The sequence below is a fragment of the Rattus norvegicus genome, chromosome 5, assembly GCF_021556685.1.
Source record: "Rattus norvegicus strain SHRSP/BbbUtx chromosome 5, alternate assembly SHRSP_T2T, whole genome shotgun sequence".
NCBI lineage: Eukaryota > Metazoa > Chordata > Mammalia > Rodentia > Muridae > Rattus > Rattus norvegicus.
Window position 1 is genome coordinate 128,016,940 of NC_141538.1, and position 17,319 is coordinate 128,034,258.

The 17,319-nt window shown below is 48.0% G+C and overlaps 1 protein-coding gene across 11 annotated transcripts in view; it reads left to right on the forward strand.

Moving 5' to 3' along the window:
• The window catches only part of Yipf1 (Yip1 domain family, member 1), a 35,263-nt gene extending 18,618 nt beyond the window's left edge, over positions 1-16,645 (forward strand). For 4 of the 11 annotated variants that reach the window (NM_199383.2, XM_087548170.1, XM_087548171.1 and 1 more), the window contains 4 exons: positions 2,289-2,455; positions 2,811-2,993; positions 8,230-8,337; positions 16,436-16,645. In NM_199383.2, the coding sequence (NP_955415.1) occupies positions 2,289-2,455; positions 2,811-2,993; positions 8,230-8,319 (440 nt within the window). In that variant the 3' untranslated portion in view covers positions 8,320-8,337; positions 16,436-16,645. Of the gene's footprint in view, positions 1-2,288; positions 2,456-2,810; positions 4,404-4,640; positions 5,089-8,229; positions 8,338-16,435 lie in introns of those variants that run through there. The other 7 variants (XM_087548165.1, XM_087548167.1, XM_087548168.1 and 4 more) reach the window with 2 other exon arrangements.
• Positions 16,646-17,319: the final 674 nt, after the last annotated feature.

The window sequence follows — 17,319 nt, forward strand, 5'->3', positions numbered from 1 at the left end:
AAAAGAGTATGAGTCCAAAGCCTGCGGTCAGCTTGGTTGGTAAAGGTACTTGTCATACACACTGGACACTTTGAGTTTGATCTTCAGAAACCACAGTGGAAAGTGAGAACTGACTCCTGAAAAGTTGGCTTTTGGCAACACATACACACTCGCGCGCTCGCGCGCGCACACACACACACACACATATACACACACACACATATACACACACACACATACATACACACACACATACCCATACACACACACACACCACACGCGCGCGCGCACACATACACACGCGCGCGCGCACACATACACATACACACACACACACACACACACACACACACACACACCCCACATATGCATTATTAATAAATCTAAACACTGTTTAAAGTATGAGACATATCTGACAGCTTGTCTGCTCTCATCCTGTTTTCCTCTCTGAAGGGAAAGTAGAGGTGATACAAGGCACTGTGTCTGTATGCTAATAACATAAAGTGGCGGTTCTAATTTTAATGGTACGTAGTTTAGTCCATAAAGTTATAATGGTTTTGCTGTAGCCTCCCAAGCATTTGGATTACGGGCATGTGTGTGTACCTTTTGTTATTTTGTCTTTTTTTTTTTTTTTTTTTTTTTCCGGAGCTGAGGACCGAACCCAGGGCCTTGCGCTTGCTAGGCAAGCGCTCTACCACTGAGCTAAATCCCCAACCCCATGTGTGTGTACCTTAATGCTCAGATTATAATCTTTTGTGTGTGGCGCGGGAATTGAACCCAGGACTCGAGCATACCTGCCACTCAGCTCCATTACCCGTCCTTGTTCTTGGGAGACAATCTTCGTGTGGCCCAGGCTAACTCCAGTTCACTGTGTTATTAGAGGTGGCCTTGAACACCTGGTCCTCCAACCTCCACCTTCCAAGCGCTCAGATTACGGACTCTGACATCATGCCTGGCTAAAAAGATCATTATTTTATTTTACTTATTTACTTTTATATATTTATTTTTGAGACAGGGTCTCTCTACATAGCTCTGACTGTCCTGGAACTCACTATATAGAGCAGGCTCATCCTGAACTCACAGAGAACTGTTTTCCTCTGCCTCCTGAATGCTGGGATTAAAGGCACCACAATGACCAGCCTTACTTATTTATTTTGAAAAATTATGTGTGTGAACGGGTGTGTTGCCTGCGTGTATGTCTGTGTACGACTGGCTCGCCCATTCCCCTAAAGGGTCAGAAGAAGACATCAAATTGGAGTCGGAGCTCCAGATGGTTGTGAATAGGGAGGCTATGTAACTCTCCACCCTAAATTGCTGTGCCTGGGATTAGAACCCACCGCCTGGAGCATGCCTTGCCTTAGACACCATCGCCTCGCAGTGAAGCTCTGAGTGCAGTTCTGATGTCTAACCAGTGCTTAATCAGCAGTGGCTACAGCCAAGGTAGAATTTCCTTCCCCTTCCTTACCTACCCAAGGGAAAGGAATTATGTCAGCAAAGCTACATGTGGCTCAATAAGGCTATTCCAACATGGAAAAAAAAAAGACCTGTTAGGGAGCCTCCGAGGGTTCTGGGCAACACGCTTTCACCAGAGCCTGACTGTAATTACTAGGAGGGGCTGTTTTTGCAGGAGGTGCTAATTGAATTATTTGCCCACTTTCCTGTTGGAAGGGCAGGTGCCTTGGTTTAATGCGTCCTAGGATTGTCATTCTGGAAGGAAGACAGTCCTGGGAATGCTGCTCTTCAGGAGAGGACAGAAGGTCAGGAGAGTGTCCAGCAATGGTTCCCAGGAGCCACTAATGAGCGCTTCAACTGCTGACACGGTTACTTATGGGAGAAGAAACTAGCGTGGAGATATTTCAGGCGCCTGTGAGCTGGAACTTCGTATTTTAGAGACAGATCACTGGATGGCACGCAGAGCAGGTTAATCTGCACCCAGGGCATTTTAATACATTTGCTAAAGAAATCAGTGTCAGCTCTTGTTTTGCTAGGTAGGAAAAACGTGTTCTTCCAAGGGGGTAGTTGGATTTTATTTGATCCAAAAGCTAAGTGTATTTAGACACTTTTAGTATGGCTCTCTGAAGTATTTCAGTTACATAAATCAGTTGTTTCTATTAGAAGTTTTTAGTCACCAAGTCCATTATAAAACCATGTGGGAGATACTAGTCACTACCACAAAGACACATGCTAAGGGTTCGTTAGATCAGCAAACGTTCATAAAGCACCTACTGTGTGCCGGGCCCAGGAAGTGTGTGAAGCACCCTGAGCTTGCTAAAGGCTTGTTGGGGATGGAACTGACCTGTCATCCGCAGTGTCCATCGCGGCGACTGTCATCTACGCCTACGCCTGGCTGGTCCCCCTGGCCCTCTGGGGCTTCCTCCTGTGGAGAAACAGCAAAGTGATGAACATCGTTTCCTATTCATTTCTGGAGATTGTGTGTGTCTACGGCTACTCGCTCTTCATTTATATCCCCACAGCAGTAAGTACCACACGGACGGACGAGCAGGCAGAGCCTTGCTGTTTTGGGTAGAAAATGAGAAAATTCAACAAAGTATTCCACAGGGCCCTGTTATTTCCAGCCTAACGCGCTCCTACGCCCCTGGAGGTTCCTTTTGAATTTAAATTGCAGGATGAATGGGTGCTGGGAAGGCAAGGGCTTTGGCTGTGTCAGGATCCCTTGGCTAGGCCAGCATCCCTCTGCCTGCAGCTGGAGTGCTCTGCAAAGTGTCAGTGCACATCCTACTGCTGACTGTTGGCTCAGGAGCTTTGTGAGCACGCATGGGGAATGAGCAGACGCCTCTGAGGAACTCACCTCACGCTCTCTCCTTTCCCAGGTACTGTGGATCATTCCCCAGAGAGTCATTCGCTGGGTCCTTGTCACGATTGCCCTGGGCATCTCAGGGTCCGTGTTGGCAATGACATTTTGGCCAGCTGTTCGTGAGGATAACCGGCGTGTTGCCTTGGCCACCATTGTGACAATCATGTTGCTTCATGTGCTGCTCTCTGTGGGCTGCTTGGTATGTTCTTACGGTACCCACTTGGTACTGTACTTGTTTATTTATCTTGTATGTGCAAGTGTAGGCACGTGCAAACCACGGTTCACGTGTGGAGGTCAGAGGACAACTGTCAGGTGTCAGTTCTTTCCATCAAGTGGATTCTTTTCATCATGTGGGTTCATGTCCACCAACTGCCTAGAGAGCTGGTCCGTTTTGGATCCTCCTAAGGATGTCCAAGCCCTTGGGATGCTGCCGTGACCCTCAGCCCCTTCTATCCATGGAGGAGCTTCCTTTCCTTTGTCAGTAACTGCCTAGCCACACTGGCTCCCCCCAAGCCCCCCACCCCCGACACTTTCCTGCCTCCTCTGGGTTTTTAACATTGTTAGGTAGGCTGAGAAGGTGAGGAGGAAGAAGCAGAGGAGGAAGAGGAAGAGGAAAGGAAAGGCTGTTTTTTAACCAGTGAGGGCTAGAGAGGAGCAGGGCACATTGAGTAGGGAAGCAGGGATCTGACATCATCATTACTGAACTCATTTCAGGAGCTGGAGAAATGGCTCTGCTGTTCGCACTGGTTGCTCTTACAGAGGTCCTGGGTTCAGTTCCCAGCACCCACATGGAGGCTCACAACTCTCTGTAACTTCAGTTCCAGGGGGTCCAGTACTCTCTTCGGACCTCCCTGAGCACCAGGCACACTTGTGGTTCACATACAGTCATACAGGTAAAACACATTTACACATAGAATGAGTATATGGGGAAAAAGAAGAACCCGTTTGGGGCTGGGGATTTAGCTCAGTGGTAGAGCGCTTACCTAGGAAGCGCAAGGCCCTGGGTTCGGTCCCCAGCTCCGAAAAAAAGAAACAAAAAAAAAAAAAAAAAAAAAGAAGAACCCGTTTTGGAGGGATAGGGTTATAGCCTAATGGGTAAACTCACTTGCTATATAAGCATGAAAACCTGAGTTTGAATTCCTAGCACCCACATAAAAAGCTAGGGATGTGGGCATGGTGGGTACACACCTTGAGTCCTAGATCTTGGGGGGCTGAGGCAAGCAGATCTTTGTGAGTTCCAAGTCAGCCAGAGCTACATGGTGAGACCCTGACTCATAAGAAAGAAAAAGGCGGGGCATAGACCACATGTGCCTGTCACCGCAGCACTGGGATTGGAGGCAGTTTGATCCTGGGAGCTCAGTGACCAGTCAGATTGGCCAAATGGCAAACTTATAGTTCATCGAGGAATCCTATCTCAAACCAGTAAGGTGGAAGGGACATGATGTTCTGCATGTTCTCTGCATGAACATAGCATGCATGAATCTGCATCTCTCTCCTCTCTCTCTCTCTCTCTCTCTCTCTCTCTCTCTCTCTCTCTCTCTCTCACACACACACACACACACACACACACACACACAGAGCCCAAATAAAGTCAAAATAAAGTCAAAAAGACCCTGTTTTGGGATTGGGGATGTAGCTCTGTTAACATAACCGAGAGTCCTGGGTTTGTTTCCCCGTATCACATAAACTGAGTGTCATGGTATACACCTGTAATTTTCTTGCTTGGGAAGTAGAGGTTGTTGGAGTCAAAGTCCAGCATCATTGTCAGCTACCTAAGGAGGTGGAGGCCAGCCCAGGCTAGACCTTACCTAAAACAAATAAAAATAAAAGTTACATGACACCACAGGTAGAACTTTCCTGCCCATCGTGCTGCTCAAGAATTTTCTGGAAGAGAGCCAATGAGATGAGATGGCTTAGTGACTACAGGTGCTTCCTGCCAATCTCCATGACCTGAATTCCATCATCTCCAGGACCCACATGATGGAAGGAGAGAACCAAATTCCTTGACATTGTTCTCTGATCTCCAAGCATGCACTATGTCCTTTGTCACACACACACACACACACACACACACACAATTTAAAAGTAAAATAAGGGCTGGAGAGATGGCTCAGTGGTTAAGAGCACTGACTGCTCTTCCAGAGGTCCTGAGTTCAATTCCCAGCAACCACATCGGTGGCTCACAACCATCTGTAATGGGATCCGATGCCCTCTTCTGGTGTGCATGAAGATAGCTACAGTGTACTTACATATAATAAATAAATAAATCTTCTTTTAAAAAAAGGTAAAATAAATAATTCTCTGAAGAGACCATTATTATTGAAGCAGCACAAGCCCTGACCTGGGAGATGCTTAGTGGTAAACTGAGGCACCATGACTGTCACATCCCCAGTTTCATTTCTTTCTGGGCTTCTGTGACAGTTGGCATGTGGCCGTGGAAACCCCTCCTTTACTGTGACAGGTCTTTTAGGTCAGAGGCATAAGTAGAAATTCCAGGACCACTCTGCTGCAGTTTATAGCCTAATGCTCGCACAGGAGCGATCCAACGTCACACAACGCATAAACAGAGCAAGGCTCTTGTGACAGATGGTGACTGCTCCCTGCACTGTCTCTGACCTGACCTTTTCACATCGTGTGATTGGCTGAGAAGAGGTGGGAGACAGGCTCATTCCTTCCAGCTCTGAAAAGTCTCCTAATCAGGCATGCTGGACTCTGGGCCAGAAGCGTCTGCTGGGAGAAGGGCTCTTCTTGAGGAGAAGCCGCTATGTTCTCCTGAGCAGACGGAGCCCTTGATGGCAAGAGTTAAGCCAGAACCCTGTGTCTGAACTGTCTTCTCTGCGTTGGACATGGTTCCTCCTTTCTCTTCTGGAGGAGGGGTAATCAAAATAGAGGAGGCTGGAGATCCTGTCCAGCTCACACACCCATGCTTTGGTTATGGAGGAGGCTGGAGATCCTGTCCAGCTCACACACCCATGCTTTGGTTATGGAGGAAGCTGGGAGCCCCATCCAGCTCGCACACCCACCCTTTGGGTACTCTGGATGTCTTTCTCTTTCCTTAGATGAAGGGCCTGACCATGCACATCAGAGCATCGTCTGTCCCCTTGGAAGGTTTGGATAGGTTTTGCAGCATGACAGTCATGACAGGTTGGCTGTGTCTGAGGTCTCACATCTGTTATCCCAGTACTCAGGAGGCTGAGGCAAGAAGGTTGGGAGAATAGCTCAGTTATTAAAGTGCTCTCAGAGGACCCTGGATCACTCTCCGGAGCCCACATAAAAGGAATTGGACATAGTGCACGCTTGTAACCCCAGAACTGGGGAGCTGGAGACAGGTGAGGCTGTTAGTCAGCCTAGTCTACAGGTGAGGGGAACCTGGTGTGATTTTCAAGGAGGAGGAAGAGGAGGGTGATGAGGAGGAGGAGGAAGAGGAAGCAGATGAGGAAGAGGAAGAAGAGATGATGAGGAGGAAGAGGAAGAGGAAGGGGAGGAAGGGGAGGATGAGGAAGAGGAGGATGAGGAAGAGGAGGAAGAAGAGGAGGGTGATGAAGAAGGGGAGGCGGAGGAGGATGAGGAAGAAGAGAGAAAGAAGAGGAGGATGAGGAGGAAGAGGAGGACAAGGAAGAGGAAGAGAAGGAAGGGTGAGGATGAAGAGGAGGATGAAGAGGAAGGGGATGAAGAGGAAGAGGAGGAAGAGGATAGTGACAGGAATAAGCCTGAGGTTGTGCTCTGGCCTTCACACACATGTACATGTGTACCTACACAGCATACACAGGTGAACATGCACATAGACACACGCATACAGAAAGAGAGAGAGAGAACTGTCTGTTCATTTAATCAGAAGACAGTATTATTGGAAATCGGTGGGAGGAGTTGCTGGGGGAGTCATTCAAGCTGAGGGGCACCAACTGAACCAGACAGCCTAGCCCAGCTTTCTCCGTGTCCCCTGGGAACCTCGGCTTGGCGCTTTGGTTTCAGTGCAGTGATGTATGTGGCAGCCTCACATCTGCTGAGGTCCCTCAGTGACTGCACTGGGAAATGATCTCCAGTCTTCACCGAACACACCTGGCAGGGACAGTGAAGGAAGCACAGAGGGTGAGTCCTTGGTGGGTTAGAGTCAGACAAGCCTCCGTGTGAGTGATTACCACTGAGAGAATGGTGCTTATTGGCTACAATGCCTCAGGATGGGCTGGATGGAGCACAGACCCTGTGCCACATCACAGGCTGTGCAGAGACTAGAAGAAAGAGACAATTTTCCCCCAATTTTACAGACAAAATGGAGGAGGTAGAGAGGCACAGTACTAGTAGCTAGTGCAGATGAGGACTTAGAGCACTGCGACTCAGAGTCCTCAAGTGACCTGGAAGAGATCCACTCCTTCACTGAGGGTCCCACTCAGTGCTCCCGAGGAGCCAGGGATGACATAGATAGACTGGCCTCTGTCTTACTCATGACCCCCAAGTAGAGGAATTTCCTTCCTTTGTGCCAAAAAACAGCTTCAAGAAAAACATTTAAAAGCAGGTTTGCTCTGGGGCTGTGATAAGCTAGAGGGAGTTTATGGGGAAAGCAAAGAGAAGGTAAAGAAAGAGAGCTATTAAGTTTGATGGTTGGAACAGGCCAGGGAGCTGAGCATGCTGTGTTGGCTCCCTCTCCTGGCTGGTAAGGGCAGAGCTGCTGAAAATGGCTCTTAGTGTCTTACCTTTGCATCTTCCCAGAGCCACCAATGTATCCCGTGGCCCTTGGTACAGCAACAGCTTTACCCTCCCTTTGAAGGGGGAGCTCAAAGCTAACAAGACTAGTGTTTTTCTGGGCCAACATTAGCGTCCTCCAACCTTAAGGCAGGAGGGAAGATCGTCCTTGCTGCCTCCTCTGTCCCACCACATCTTCCCGGTTCCTGGCAGCTAAGGGTGATAAGTGTCACACTCTTGTCACACTCCTCATTTTCAAGCTCAAGTGAAGGAGTGGGAAGTGAAGTGGGCCTCGTACTTTGTTTTCCAGTTCTCTGCAAGACTCGACCAACTGGTTTAGCAACTGTCAGCCCATAAACGTCTGGCCACTTACTATCATCCCAGGCCGAGATCATTGTAACAATCCCTCAAGGGTGTTGGGAAGAGTCAGGCATGCAACATAGCATATCCATGAATGGGAGCTAAGTTTTAAAAGGTTGAGTGGGGCTGGAGAGATGGCTCAGTGGTTAGAGCACTGACTGCTCTTCCAGAGGTCCTGAGTTCAATTCCCAGCAACCACATGGTGGCTCACAACCATCTGTTATGGGATCAGATGCCCTCTTCTGGTGCATCTGAAGACAGTGACAGTGTATGCACATACATTAAATAAATAAATAAATAAATAAATGGTTGAGTCAGGGAGACACACAGAGAGGTGGTAACATGGTCCCTAGAGGAACACTCACCTGTTCCCTCACATGTCTCCTTTCCTGCAGGCTTACTTCTTTGACGCTCCAGAGATGGACCATCTCCCAGCAGCTATAACCACTCCCAACCAGACAGTAGCAGCGGCCAAATCCAGCTAATAGGGAAAGCAGGTCGTGGTATGTCACAAATGGGAAGGGTGTATCAGTTCTGTATTAGCACCGGGGACCAAAGGCTAGACCCTGTGTCTTTCTGCACAGCATTCCTACTGCTGGAAGTTCATTCCAGCTCCACGCGCCTCTCCCCTTATAGAGTGGAGAAGTGCAAGCCTCTAGATGCTGGGGTAGCAGGAACCCTGCTCTGGTCATCACACCCAACCTCTCCATTCCCACTGCGTTGTCCAGTGGCACAGAAGGGTTTCTACCATCTCCTAACTGTCCCAGTGATTTTTCTGCATTCTGCAATGTCCCAGGCTGGTCTCTGAAACCCATGTTGCCCTCTCTAAAGGACCCCTGTATTTCTCCAAAGGCTTCTGAGATTATTTCTCTGTGAATAGTTAGCTGAGCAGGTTAGAGTGCGAGAAAAAGATCCAGCTTCAAAACTTATCCCTCGCCCTCCTGTTCTACTTTCTTAGTGGTTTTTATTTATTTATTTATTTATTTGGTTGACGAGTTCTCATGTAGCCCAGGCTAGCCTCCAATTCACTATGTACTGAGGATGACCTTGAACTTGAACTTCTGTACTTCATACTTCTGCCTCTGGGTCTCAAATGCTGGTGTTACAGGTAGGTGTGTGTCATCATGTCCAGTATGCCTTTTTCCCCTTTCCCTGTGGGTGAGAGCCAAACCTGACCCCAGGGCCTTGTATAGGCTAAGCAAGTACTCATCATACACACCATGACGAAGTGTGTCAGGGATGGGCACTTACTGATTACGATACAGTTTCTCATGCCAAGCATATCTGGGTCTACACCTAGGTTTTACTTTTACATGAGGGAAGGGGTACGGAGGGCTGAGTGTGGACATGCAGGGTTCTGTCTGTTTCTTAAATTTAGCATTTTGTTGGCCTTTTTCATGTTTAGCGACTTTTCTATCCAGCACCACTCTGCCTTGTTCCAGATGACAAAACAAGATGGCAGAGTTCCCAGTTTGTTTTTACTCCCTACTGGAGAGTTAGAGGTAAACGTATTATCAGGGCTGTTTTCACACTTTCTGAAGGGAATTAAATCTTCAGTCGAGATGAACATTTGAAAGATATCAAAGGGGGCTGGAGAGATGGCTCAGTGGTTAAAGAGCTCTTCCAGAGGTCCTGAGTTCAAATCCCAGCAACCATATGGTGGCTCACAGCCATCTGTAATGAGATCTGGTGCCCTCTTCTGGTGTGTCTGAAGACAGCTACAGTGTACTTATATATAATAAATAAATAAATAAATCTTAAAAAAAAAAAGAAAGATATCAAAAAGAAAAGATAAGGCTATAGTTGGCACCTTCTAATCCTCTAAGTGCCTGGCCCTTCATGCAGGGCAGGGGAGGCTTCTTTGTGTAGCACCAGCGCGGGTACTGACCGCAGCATAGGGCTATCTGTCATGACTGTTCTCGCCTAGACTCCCTTGCCACCTCGGGGCCACTGTTCTCAGACCAAGACCTGGTCCTCCCTCACATAGATTGAGGCACACTACATCCAGCAACCACCCAAGACCACTCAGGGATGACGGGAGCATGGGAGTCCCCCAAAGTTTGTGTCCCCTCACAGGTTCTGGGTCATCTCTGTTCCTATGCTCACATTTGTCTGATGCTATTGCTGGAGTGTACATACTGGTGACCCTGACACTCTCTGTACTGTGTGTACTCTGCTCCTGTGCTCAGAACATGTCTGTCTGCCTGTTCGTTAATATGTTAATATGTTCAGTCATTTAGCCCTCCATTTGTCCTCTGTGACTCCCTGGTTGGCATCAGCTCTTTGAGGACAAGGGTGGATTTCTTTGTTGGTTGTATAACCAGGTATACAGTGAGTGCTCAGTAAATGTTTGTACGCTCGAGCTCACTGTGGGACAAGAGTCTTTACTCGCTGTCCTGTCTCCCAGGGCAAAGGGGATGTGCAACCACCAGCTGGTTAGTGGCTAGATAGGAGAGGAATGCAAGCTTGCTCCTACCTTGTACTTACAAGGTGTATTTGAGCCATAGGTGACTTATCTATAACATAAGGACACAGCCCATATGAGAAGACTGTTGTGACTCTTAGAGACAGTGGCAAGTAGGCCCTGTGTGGTAATGTGAAAGCCACTGTCCCACTGACAGCGGCTGCTCATTTATATTGAAATGTGGTCGTCTCCCATTGACTGCTTTGATAATTTAGTTCCCTTTTGTAAAGTGTGGGCGAATTTTCTTTTTTCACTGAGGAATTCCAGTTGTAAGCCCTTCAAGTTAATAAGATGTGATCATTAAAGGAGCCTCCTATGACCTTGGGAATGGTTCCCTGAGTGACACTGTCCTTTCTTCTCAAGGATATGCAGTTTAGAACTAAAGGCGGCCAGAAGAGAATGGGTCTTCTTCATCATCTATGTGAATGGAGCCATGGCCAAAAGAGTATAGAGTTCCTTACTCACAGCCACCTAAGTTTGGTGGCAGACACACGCCTGTCACACGCTAATGCACAGAACGAACACTCCCCAGCTCCCTCTCAAGCCGTCTCTTCCCAGCCTGGCCCACCTGCTTGAGGAGGGTGACTGTGTGGTTTGTGGTCACCTGCTGCCGAGAAGCAGAACAGAGCCTTGACACAGGTCTTAGAGAGTCCGCCTCCAAGTTTGCCCATGCCCTGGGCCACACGCTGCCATTCAGAATTTTGTGGCACCTGCTTCTTGACTATATGTTGTGCTCATGTTGAGTCTGACCCTGTGTCTGTTGTTCTCCCCCCAGTTTCTGTGGGCTGGGGAATCCAGGCGTAGCTTCCCAGGCTTCCTCCTGCCTTCAGGTCCTCTTCCAAGGCTGTGGCTTTGCGCAGGCTGGAGCTGGGGCTCATCTAAGGCCAGACTTGGGGAAGAATTTCTTTACCTCTAGGACCATTGGTAGGGTTCAGTTCCTTGTGGCTGATGAGAACGAGGGAGGCTTGCAAGCTGTTGTCAGCTCCCTGTCCTATAGTTCCCTTCATATGGTTGCATACTTCAGCAAAGCCAGAAGTGGGCGAAGGGTCAACAAGAGACTGTTAGCAAGGTGGAAGTCACTGTCTTACATAGCATAGACCTGAAAGTGAGCCTTTCCTGTGCTTTACTCTGTTGGTTAGAAGCAAGTCATAGGTCAAGCCCACACTGACGTGGGGAGGGAGTTAGCTATACGAGAGCCTGAGACTGCAAGTCAGTGATACACTTTACACATTTGCACATACTCTTGTCAATCCTTATGGTAACTATTGAAACAAGTTTCTGTGGAAAAGCAAATGGAAGTTCTAGTATTTTCCTTTCACTTCATCAGTGGGTTCTTGTGGCTCCCTTAGCATGGACCTGCCTCATGTAACTCATTCTGCAGATGAACTCCTCTGATGTTGATGGAGACAGCCTTGCAGGGCAGAACCTGTCCTTAGGCCAAAGTTCTTGGGGATGGGACAGAGTCTTATTTGATGTGGCCTCTGTAGTAGCAGGCCTGGGGCCTGGCTGGCATGAGCAGCACAGATGAGCAGTGCATGCCGGGAGGGTTAACCAGCCTTTGTGAGGTGAGGGCGTACATAAATGAGGGCACACAGGGAAGGTGGTTTCTACACTGAATGCAGACCTTCACTGCCTCTGCCCTCACTGGGGCAGTTTGATGAGACCGAGACCTAGAAAGCCTGGTCTGGCCTCTGCCTCAAGTAGCCTAGGTCTGATAGGTTGGTCTAGCCTATGTGGTGTGAGAGTCGTTTCTGAAGTGGGTTGTCAGCTGAGCCCTATAGGGTACAGGAGGCAGTGATTCGGGCTTCACAGGAGGGTCTGGTTTGAATTGGGTTCTGATCATGAGTACAAGCAACTAGTTACTCAGTTCTGAAAGAGCTGTCCAAGTCTCACAGCTTGGGGAAGGGGACGATCTGGGCCGTTCAGTGGGACACAGTGGGACTTCAGAGGCAAGCATCCCTGAGAAGAAGACACCGAGTCCAGCTAGAGAAGGACAGAGCGAACACAGGCAGCCACTGTCTGTCCCCTTGGCCTGACCGCCCACATCAAGCTCATGAGGGCTCCATTGACTGCTGAGCAGGGCCCTAAGCGTTTCAGTCTGAAGGAGCAGGATGCACTTCTCCTGATGCTGTCACCCTCCAGACAGTTGGGGCAGGGTCTGGGAAGAGATTTCCAATCTGGTCTGCACAGAGCTGGCACCTCTGGGCTGTGCACAGATCCGTGAGCTGGGGTGGCTCCATTTAGGTGTCAGGCTTCCAAATGAGATAGTGATGAACAGCCTCTTTGCAGCCTCCCCGGCAGAGCATCCATCGCTTTGCCAATAAGAGGGCCTGCTCAGAGGCCTGGGCACTGCGGATTTATGAGCTGGCTATGCCTTCTCCTGTAAGCTCTGGGCTCCCAGCTTTCACTGAAGAAAAATGGATTCGAATCTCAACAGTAACCTCCCCTGCATAAATCTGTGCAGGAGAATGGCTCAGCCGGAATAGGTTCCTGTGAGAACATTAACCTCTCCTCTCCCGGGAGCACTGGTCTCCTAGGGGAGCCTCTAATTACTGGTAAGCAGGAAGCTGCCCCAGAATAAGTCACTGAAGCAGGGAACAGAGGGTCTTCCATCTGTCCTTTCTTGTGCACTACCTTATCACCTGGGCTCAGGGCTGCTTTTCCTGCGTCAGGACCCTGGGAAGGTCCAGAAGCCGTGTGGGAAGGTCTGCTTTGGCTTGTGGGATTGTATGAAAGACCACATCCAGGCTGGGGCACCTTCCCATCCACAGTGACAAGTATGAACGCACAGAGGACAGCAGTTAGCACACAGTTCAGACTGCACTGTGATGAGGGCTTTCATAAGATATACACATATGCCTACATACATGCATGTTCAAAAAGAATAAAAAGTAGTAAGTGCTCATGGCATGGGGGAGAGGAAGGACGGCAGCTTATGAACACACATGTTCAGTCAGGAGGGTTTTCAATACGAAGGCCTCTCCAGAAATCCTTTGTTCATCTATGTATCTGTGAGTGTGTATGTGTGTGTGTGTGTGTGTGTGAGTGTGTGTGAGTGTGTGTGAGTGTGTGAGTAAGTGTGTGTATGTGTGTGTGAGTGTGTGTAAGTGTGTGTGTGAGTGTGTGTGTGTGAGTGTGTGTGAGTGTGTGTGAGATGGCAAGTGTGAGAGGCCAGAGGACATCCCGAGGGAGTCGCTTCTCTCCTTCTACCATGTGGTTTGGAAATTGAACTGATAAAGACAACCAGTTCCGTTGTCCTCGGAGCCATCTTGTTGGCCCAAGAGTTCTTATTTCCTAAGTTAAAGTACAAACCATCTCCCCAGGTTTCTGTACATTAGTTCTTTTATTATGAAATCAGCTTTGACTTTGTACTGTAAGCTGTCTCCCTCCCATTTTTAAAAATATGGTGTGTATGTGTTGGCATGTGCCTTTAATCAAAGCATTTAGGGGGCAGAGGCAGCCAGATATCTGTGGGTTCAAGACCAGCATGGTCTATGTAGCAAGTTCCATGCCAGGTAGAACTACATAGCAAGACCCTCTCTTGAAAATAAATTACTATTCTACACTATTTTAATTAATTCCTTAAGAATGTGTACATTTATACAGTGTGCTTTGGTCACTTTCACCCTTCGCTGCTTCTCCTAGCCCCCCTCAGGTCTACTCTGCATGAATCTCCCATTATCTCCCAGCCTGTATGGTTGGTTTCACCCCCTCACCCTCACTGTATCCTGTCCTTTTCATACCAGACATGTTAGTGGTGGCTTGCTGGAAAACGTCTTCCCAGTCTCTGGACTGCTGCTTTCTCAGTTTTGTTCTCCAGTCCCTCTTTGAGGTAGACTGGAGGACCTGGGATGCTAACTGGGTCAGCACAATCATTTTCTTTTTGACAGTAGAAAGTTTTGACTGAGAGGTTGAACAGGTAGCTGTGGACCTCCAGCCTGACAGGGCAGTTACTGTCTTGAAGTCAGACAGTTGTAATCATCTGCACTCACAAGACCCTCATAAGGTTGGACTGGCTAACATTCCCATGTGGAGAAGGGGTGGGACTCACAAGCTCTACCCTTCACCAAGAATATCTAACCAACCAACAGTGGCTCACAGAAGAGGCTCCTTCCATGGTACAATTGGCTGTCCGCTGCCCACATTTCTGTAAGTAGCCTGGTTAAAACCACTGTTTACCCAACTAGAATTAGGGTGCAGTTGCTTTTTTTCATTTATGTTGTTGTTGTTTTGTTTTTGAAGACAGGGTATCTTGTGTAGCCCTGGCTGTCCTAGAAACTAACTCTATAGACCAGGCTGGCCTCAAACTCAGAGATTCACCTATCTCTGCCTCCCAAATGCTGGGATTAAAGACGTGCCCCACCACTGCATGGCTAGCTCTGTCTGTCTATCTATCTTATCTATTGTCTGTCTGTCTGTCTGTCTGTCTGTCTAATGTGTAGTACTGTCCCGTTGTGTGCAGCTGTGCTCTCCCCTCATGAGCATCACTTGTATGCAGTACTGTTCCGTTGTGTGCAGTACTGTTCCATGAGTTGGGGGTCCTAGACTGCATAAAAAGCAGAAAGCAAGCTAGGCCCCAGCACTTATCTTTCCTAGTGTCCTGCTTGAGGATACAGTACAGCCTGCCAAACCTCTTTTGGCCACCATCTCTGTCTTGCCAGGATGGACTGTGTGCTCTAGAACTGTAACTCAATATAAACCATGCCTAGGTTACACTGTCCGGTATTTTGTTACAGCAACAAGCCAAAGAACTAAAATAGCCAGCGAGGCTAGAAATCCCAACACCAATACACGTCCCTCCCTCTCATCCTCCATATCGTATCATAGGCAAGTGCAATCTCAATCTATCTCAAAACACACCTACCCACACCACCTTTGAAAATTCAAGCTCTCTGGTTTGCCATGGTTGGCTTAACCTTTGTGTCCTTCCTCGTGCCCTTATGTTTAACTTCTTGTATCAGCTACTACCACAGTTAGCTTTCCAGGCCTGTCTTGTGTCACTATTCCTGGGAGACACGAATAAATGTCTACTCACCCCAGAGAGGGAACCAACAACAGATCAAAGTATACCTTAGTGAACTACTCCATTTGTTGGGTTTATTTATGGAAGTGTGGGTGAGAGGTTACTTACAGGAACAGAAATGACTCAAAGACTGCTGCATCAGCAGAAGCATCAGCAGAAGCCTACCCCAGCATGAGTAATAGCTCAAAACAGCTGGAAACCTGGAGCTTATGCACAACTTGGCAGGCAGGTTGGAAAGTGCCTCTTCCAGGCAGCTTAGCTGGTCTGAGAGTGTTTGTCAACAGTCCCAGTGGGGAGGGAGGTGCTAGTGAATCTGGTCAGTTTCAGGAATTTCCTGAAGCTTTTGAGTTGTTTACCTGTGTCTTCATGGAGCTTCCCTGTCCTAGGGAATGTCTTATCTCTATTTAGAACATCCTGATTCTAAGGAGTTTCCCTCCAACAAGTTCCCAGATCTTTTTCTTTGTGTGTGTGTGTGTGTGTGTGTGTGTGTGTGTGTGTGTGTGTGTGTGTGTGTACATGCAAAGGCATACAGAGGCCAGGGACTAAAATCAGGTGTCTTCTATCATTTTCCACCTCATTTACTGAGGCTAGGTCTCTTGCTGAATCTGGAGCTCACTGATTTGATTGGCTAGCTCACCTAACTGGCTTGCCCTGGGGTATCCCTTATTTCTTTCTGCTGCGCTCTGGGGTTACAAGAAAGGTCACTACATCCACATGGCTTTTATGTAGGTTCTGGAGATCTAAACTCCAATCCTCATGGTTGTACAGCAAGAACTTTATCCACTAGGCCATCTCTGTGGCTCTAGTCTCGGATCTTTTAAGTCCCTCCATATCTTATCATGCCTCTGCCTTAATACAGTGGTGCCACACAGAAGTAGGTGGAAGAGGGGTGAACAAATCTTGGGGGTCCAGGTTGGAGAAGATCAACTAGGTTTCCAGGAAAGTAGAGGAAAAGCTTAGGTATTGCCCTACCTTAATGTTCTGCATTGAGTACAGAACTCAGGGTGTACTTTCAGGATCTGTGGTTTGGGGGCAGCAGGCAGCCCTGATCGTTTCTGCTCTTTAGCTCTGGAATCTTTATCTTGAACCTCACTTTTTCCTTTTTTTCCTTCAGCCAGATAACTGTTGGGAAGGTGCGGCTCTTCTGGACACAGCATCCACTGTTGGAAAGCAGAAGGCCAGCATCAGCAGGAAACCAATTGTCATCGCACTGAAGCCTCATCACCTATTAACAAGAATTAATTGTTAGTCTGGGGTGTCAGGCACGTGATGGAACACTTGCCTCACATACATGAGGCCCTGAAAGTAAAATGCACTGATGATGCTTGGTGTGTGTCGTCCAGCTCTTTCTTCCTGCATACTGACCAACACGGTGACCAAAACTGACTGGGGGTGAAAGGCGAGGGTGGGGCAGGCAAGGGGAGGACTTAGGTGAGGGTCGCTGAACCTAGGAGTTAGAGGCCATTCTGGGCAACAGCGTAAGACCTGGACGCCCAGTTAAACTCCTAACCCCATAACAATGTATACACAGGACACACTTCATACCTGGGGAAACCCTCACAGAAATAAACACTTAGATATAATCTTATTAAGATGAATGGATTTTTGTTTTGATTTATTTCTTTGAGACAGCAATTTGCTATGTAGCCCAGGCTAGCTTTAAGCCTGTGTTCTTGTTTCAGCCTCCCAAGTACTATTATTACAGATGAGTCTCATGTATGTAGTTGGAAGCATGGGGTTTACTTCACAGTAGAATCCACCTTCAGCAGAGTCATAAAGGGATTTGGTGGTGGAGTCCACTGTGAGCAGAGAGAACAGAGAGAACAGAAAACAACATGTTTAGTGGACAGTAAGGGGTCTATGGGGAGCGGTCTATAAACAAGTACGATTTAATGTCTTTAAAAGACATTTTTGAGTTTTCTGTGTATGAATGAATCTTGCCTACATATGTGTCTGTACACCATGTGTGTGCCTGGTGCCCTTAGAGGTCAAAAGAAG